At 52.5% G+C, this 6,637-nt stretch overlaps 1 protein-coding gene across 1 annotated transcript in view; it reads left to right on the top strand.

The window, feature by feature from the left end:
• Positions 1-4,020, top strand: part of PLVAP (plasmalemma vesicle associated protein) — an 8,636-nt gene extending 4,616 nt beyond the window's left edge. Inside the window, exons 2-5 of the mRNA XM_007461104.1 lie at positions 953-1,049; positions 1,168-1,880; positions 3,741-3,798; positions 3,935-4,020. Of these exons, the coding sequence (XP_007461166.1) occupies positions 953-1,049; positions 1,168-1,880; positions 3,741-3,798; positions 3,935-4,020 (954 nt within the window). The remainder of the gene's footprint in view (positions 1-952; positions 1,050-1,167; positions 1,881-3,740; positions 3,799-3,934) is intronic.
• The last annotated feature ends 2,617 nt before the right edge of the window (positions 4,021-6,637 follow it).

The following is a 6,637-nucleotide window of genomic DNA, read 5'->3' as shown; positions in this document are numbered from 1 at the left end:
GGGAAAGAGGTGGGTTTTTTTTTAATTAATTAATTAATTTAATTTGGCTGCGTTGGGTCTTCATTGCTGCGCACGGGCTTTTCTCTAGTTGCGGTCAGCGGGGGCTACTCTTCGTTGCAGTGTGCGGACTTCTTATTGCGGTGGCTTCTCTTGTCGTGGAGCACGGGCTCTAGGCGCACGGGCTTCAGTAGTTGTGGCACGTGGGCTCAGTAGTTGTGGCTCTCGGGCTCTAGAGCACAGGCTCAGTAGTTGTGGCACACAGGCTTAGTTGCTCCACGGCATGTGGGATCTTCCCAGAGCAGGAATCGAACCCATGTCCCCTGCATTGGCAGGAAGATTCTTAACCATTGCACCATCAGGGAAGTCCAGGTCGGGTTTCTTTTAACCTTTTTTTTAATTGAATGAATGAAAGATCCTTTAAATTCTATAGTGCTTTACAGTTTTCAAAAGTTTCACACACATGATTTCATACAATCCCATAATACCCTTTTTAAAATTTCCTACCCCTATATTCCCCCTCCCCTCTTCCCTCTCCCCACTGGTAACCACTAGTTTGTTCTTTATCTGTGAGTCTGCTTCTGTTTTGTTATATTCACTAGTTTGTTGTATTTTTTAGATTCCACATATAAGTGATATCATACAATATTTGTCTTTCTCTGTCTAACTTATTTCACTGAGCATAATGCCCTCCAAGTCCATCCATGTGGCTGCAAGTGGCAAAATTTCATTCTTTTTTATAGCTAAGTAGTATTCCACTGTCGATAATCATAACAACTTTTGAAGATCAGACCAGCATCCCCTGTAGAGAAGCCATGCCCTTGTTAACGATGCCAACACAGACCACCTGGGTGCTGGATCTGAGGCCCCAGCCCTGAGAATCTGGGCAGCGCCGGGGGCAGGGGGTCCCACAGGAGCCGGACACTGAGCTCTGTCCTGTGTCTCATCCGGACAGGTGATCTACATGAACAACCAGCGATACATGGCTGCCATCATCTTGAGTGAGAAACAATGCCAAGAACAGCTCAAGGGAAGTAACAAGAGCTGCGATGGTGAGTGGGTTAGGGTTAGGGTTACAATTACGGACAGTGGAGAGCAGGGTAGCTGACTCCCCACCCAGTCTCTTGGCAGCCCCCAACCTTCCTGACTCTTATGGTCCTGTACCCTTAGCTTTGGCCCTCACACTGAACCAGAAAGCCAAGACACTGGAGGTGGAGCTGGCAAAGGAGAAGGTGGTATGTATCAAAGACAAGGACAGTCTGGCGTTAGGCAAGCGAGTGTTGGAGGAACAGCTGGCCAAGTGCAGCAAAGCCCAGGAGCAGCAGCGGCAGGAGCGACAGCTGGCCGAGGACCGTCTGCAGAAGGTGCAGGCCGTCTGCCTCCCGCTGGACAAGGACAAGTTTGAGATCGAGCTGCGCAACCTCTGGAGGGACTCCATCATCCCGCGCTCCCTTGACAGACTGGGCTACGATATGTTCCATCCCATTGGCTCGGAAGTGGCCTCCATCCGGAGAACCTGCGACCACATGCCCACCCTCATGAGCTCCAAGGTGGAGGAGCTGGCCCGGAGCTTGCGGGCTGGCATCGAGCGTGTGACCCGTGAGAACTCGGACCTCCAGCGCCAGAAACTGGAGGCCGAACAGGGTCTGCGCGCCAGTCAGGAGGCCAAGGAGAAGGCAGAGAAGGAGGCCCAGGCCCGGGAGGTCAAGCTCCAGGCTGAATGTGCCCGGCAGACCCAGCTGGCCCTGGAAGAGAAAGCAGTGCTGCGGAAGGAGCGTGACAACCTGGCCAAGGAGTTGGAGGAGGAGAGACGGGAGGCTGAGCAGCTCAAGATGCAGCTGGCTGTCAGCAGCTCGGCCCTGGACACCTGCATCAAGGCGAAGGTGGGCCAGAGGTCCCTGGTTTCAGGTTGCGTTGGGGGTGGGTCCGGGGGCCAAGCTGACGGTGATATTGAAGCTGGGTTTGAACTTTTTTTTTTTTTTTAATCTTGGTGTGGAGGTTGGCTTCCCAGTCTAGGTTGGGTTACTTAGACTTGAGAATTTCACTGGTTTCATTGATGTTAGGATTGAGGCAGAGCTTGGAATGGGGATCAGCATTGAGGAAAGGTGTCGGGTTAAGACTGGAGTTGGAGGTCGGGTGGCTGAGTGAGGGGCAAATCGAGAGTTGTGGTTGCTTTGGGATTGGGGTGAGCTGAGGCACTGAGGATTTAGGCTTGAGGCTGAGATCAGACATGGGTGACTGTGAGTCTAGAATTGGCTTTAGGATTATGGTTATGTATTAACATAAGGATTTTATTGGTATTAGGTTTGGGGTGGTGTTTGGATTGGGAATAACATTAAGAAAGGGTTAAGGATTGGGGTTGAGTTTAGGAAGGCAGGTGGGCCTCAAAATTGGCTTAAGGTTAGGATTAGGGACTCATCCAGTGTTGGTGTCAGGGTTGGGATGGGTTTGAGTTCAGTTGAAGGATCAGGGGGCACCAGGTTAAGGACTGGAAGTGATACTGGGGTTAGGCTGAGGGTTAAGGCAGGTCTAGAGAAAGGCTTCATGTGGACTCTAAATTTGTGGTTAGAGTTGGGTCAAGGTGGGTTCTTGGTGACTCCTGTGTCTGGAGTTGATCTGGGCTAAGGTTAGGGTTCCATGTAAGATTTCATTAGTCTTAGAATTAGGTTGAGTTTGGAGTTTGGATTGTGAGGAAAGGTTAAAAGTTGGGTCAGGGGTCACATGCAGGGTGGCTCTTGGGTCAAGGATTTGGTGAAGAGTGAATCTAGGGTTTCAGTGGGTTTGGGATTGCATTAAGTTGAGGCTGGAGTTGGAGCTCAGGCGGGTGCAGGTGGTTGGTGGGCCTAGAGACAATTAGAAGTTTGGGGCCAAGGGCGGATTCAGAACTTCATGGGCATTAAGATTGGAATTGGCATTGACCATGGGCTACGAGTTGACACTGGGTTGCATTTAGGGTGACTGGTGTTAGGATATATTTGACGTGAAGGATTAGGTGAGCCTGGGCTTCGAGTGCGGGTCAAGACTGGATCTAGAATAGAAGCCGGGTGGATGTTGATCTTGGGCTGAGGCTGGGCTGGGGTTCTAACTCAGGTAGAGGCTGAGGTCTGAGGTTGAGCTGGGGTTGAGTGTGGTATTGGGAAGGTATTTATGGGTGGTTGTAGTGGAGTGCAGGGCTGGGGCTGAGGGAATGGGGGTGGGGGGGTAGATTTTTCATAGCGGCTGGGTCTAGGGGATGGGTTATGGTCAGGCTTTGATTCTAAGGGAGGTTCTGTTTTCAGGTTTAGGTGACTGAGTTCAGAACTGGTTTTGGATTTCAGGTTTGGAAAGATCCTCTCGGGGTCCTTCAAGGGATGGCATTGAGGATCGAGGTCCAGTTGGTTTACAGAGTGGGTCAGCTTCAGTCTGGAGCGGGGCTGGGTTGGCTGGATGGACTCAAATGGGGTCTTGGATTGGAGTCAGGCTGGCACCAAGGCTGTAATGGAGACCGTGGCAGGACCCCTGCCGAGTGGGGTCTCCGGGGCTGCCAAGGGAAGCCGGTCCCTGCAGTCCCCAATCATTTGAAGGCAGGTGTCTACAGGTGATTATATATCCATCATCACGTTCTTCTCCACGGGTATCCGTCTGTTTTTTCTGCCCTGGAAGGAACTCAGGTCTCCGAGGCTGTGGAGAGGCAGGAAACTCCCTGGGACGTGTGTTTGGGATCCCTGGCCTCCACCAACCTCCCTTCACTCTTCTTCCCACAGTCGCAGCCAATACCAGTGCCAAGACCTGCAGGCCCCGCCCCCAACCCCCCGCCCATCGGTGAGTGACAGAGGGCAGAGCCAGGAAAGGGGGGCGGATTCCACCTTGTATCCTGGGTTGCCAGCCCATCCCCTGACCCTGGAGGCGGGGGTTACTAAGGCATTAGATCGGGGCTGACCCCTCCCTCTCTCGGCAGACCCAGCTGGGCTGGAGGAATTCAAGAGGAGGATCCTGGAGTCCCAGCGACCCCCTGCCAGCAGTGTCTTAGCATCAGCCAGGTGAGGCTCTGGATAGGCTGAGACAGTTCAGTCTCAGGCTTTGGATGAGGCTGGGTACAGGACTAGGGGTGGAGGGAGGCTCATATCACACTTGTTGCTTCCTTAATCGAGCACTTGCTGTATACCAGGCACTATGCTGGACCCAGGGGACACAGCAGTGACCAAGACACACACAGTTCCATTCATGAAACTCCCGAGTAGTGGGCCAAAGAGACAATGAAGGAGGCAGGGTAAGAAGAGTGACCAAGAACCTACCACGACTGGATGCTTACTGTGATCTTGGCACAGTCCTAAGCACTCTGCCCAATTAACTCATTTAATCCTCAGAATCCTAATCCGTGGGTGAGCTACTGTTATCCCCACTTTCTGGATGAAGCAAATGAGGCACAGAGAGGGTGTGCATCGTGCCCCAGGTAACACAGCCAGAGCTGGGACATGAACCTAGGCGATCAGACTCCAGACAGGAAAGGGAGGTCCTGGATGAGGAAGGGACCTTTGAGCTGGAGGCTAGACAAGAGCTGGCCTGGGGGAAGGCAAGGGGAACAGTGCTCCAGATGGCAAGAACAGCCAAGGCAAAGGCCCTGTGGACGGACTAGGGTGGTAGAAGTGAACGGAGCCGAGGAAGGGGGAGAGGGAGAGCAGTGTCCTAGAGTGACCCTGGGCCTCCCACTCCACCCTTCTGAGCCGCACTTTCTACTTCTATAAAAATGGGGGTCTCTGGGCTTCCCTGGTGGCGCAGTGGTTGAGAGTCCGCCTGCCGATGCAGGGGACGCGGGTTCGTGCCCCGGTCCGGGAGGATCCCACATGCCGCGGAGCGGCTGGGCCCGTGAGCCATGGCCGCTGAGCCTGCACGTCCGGAGCCTGTGCTCCGCAACGGGAGAGGCCACAACAGTGAGAGGCACGCGTACAGGAAAAAAAAAAAAAAATGGGGGTCTCTGAAATCAAAGGGATGCAAATGCTTTGCCAGCTGTCAAGTGCTGTCCACACATGGCTGGAGGAGCAAGGAACCCAGGGCCTCAGTGGGGAGCATCAAGGGTGCCTGGCACATGTTCAGGTGATGGCTCCATGCCTTTGACCCCCTCACTGCCTCCCAGGGCCTGGTCATCTGTTGGACGACACCTTGTGCGTCACGGGGAAGGTGACTCAGACCACAGCTCCAATAACACCCTGTGCTCCCTCCAGGGTCGGTCCTACACCCCCCCACCCCCCCACCCCCTACCCTGTTCAGGACCACACTGCTGACCTAGGATAGGCATCCCATTTGCAGTTTAGGACCTGAGGTTCAAGGAGGTGTGTTGGATTTTTGTCAGACCCCTCTGATCCTAAAGCCTGTGCCATCAACAGTTTTGCCACGAGGCTATTGTCAAGCTAGGTCTATTTCAGCCCCAGGGTGCTAAACAAAGCCCTCGGGGCCAAAAAGATTTCCAAACGTCTGTCATTAACTCCCCACGGTCCTCCGCACCCAGCTCCATCTTCACTATGCCTCTTCTTACATACTCCCTCTGACGGGGAGCTCACCCCCATACGGAACTGGGTCCCCTCGCTCTGGATAGCTCTGCCTGGGAGAAATCCCTCAGCCTCGGGCAGCCTGCAGAGAGGGAAGCAAGGGGGTAGGGAGAAGACCCTGCTCTGAGCAGACAGTTTTCCTCTCTCCATCTTGGCCTGAAGCCATCATGGCAAGGAAGGAGGTTCTATTATTATCCCCATTTCTCAGAGGAGGGAACTGAGGCCCCAGGGAAGTGATCAGCCCGGGCTCATGCGTCAGCAAGTCAGGGCTGGAGCCAGGCTCCCAGTCCAAGCCTGTCCCGGTCCCAGCTGAGGATGGGGAAGCTCTTGACATTGTTTACCCCAAATGACGTACCACCCCCCCCCCCCCCCCCCCCCCCCCCCGCCGCTTCCCGCCTTGGTGTCCATACGTTTGTTCTCTACATCTGTGTCTCTATTTCCGCCCTGCAAACCAGTTCATCTGTACCATTTTTCTAGGTTACATATACATGCGTTAATATACGATATTTCTTTTTCCCTTTCTGACTTACTTCACTCTGTATGACAGTCTCAAGATCCAGCCACGTCTCAACAAATGACTCAATTTCATTCTTTTTTATGGCTGAGTAATATTCCGCTGTATATATGTACCACATCTTCTTTATCCATTCATCTGTCGATGGGCATTTAGGTTGCTTCCATGACCTGGGTATTGTAAATACTGCTGCAATGAACATTGGGTTGCATGTGTCTTTTTGAATTATGGTTTTCTCAGGATATATGGCCAGTAGTGGGATTGCTGGGTCATATGGTAATTCTATTTTTTAGTTTTTTGAGGAACCTCCATACTGTCCTCCATAGTGGCTGTATCAGTTTACATTCCCACCAACAGTGCAGGAGCGTTCCGTCTTCTCCACACCCTCTCCAGCATTTGCTGTTTGTAGATTTTCTGATGATACTCATTCTAACTGGTGTGAGGTGATACCTCATTGTAGTTTTGATTTGCATTTCTCTAATCATTAGTGATGTTGAGCAGCTTTTCATGTGCCTCTTGGCCATCTGTATGTCTTCCTTGGAGAAATGTCTGTTTAGGTCTTCTGACCATTTTTGGATTGGGTTGTTTGTTTCTTGAATAT

Source organism: Lipotes vexillifer, unplaced genomic scaffold, assembly GCF_000442215.2.
Source record: "Lipotes vexillifer unplaced genomic scaffold, Lipotes_vexillifer_v1.1 scaffold469, whole genome shotgun sequence".
Classification (NCBI taxonomy): Eukaryota; Metazoa; Chordata; class Mammalia; order Artiodactyla; family Lipotidae; genus Lipotes; species Lipotes vexillifer.
The sequence above is the reverse complement of the archived record's forward strand: the minus strand, read 5'-3'. Positions and strand labels throughout refer to the sequence as shown.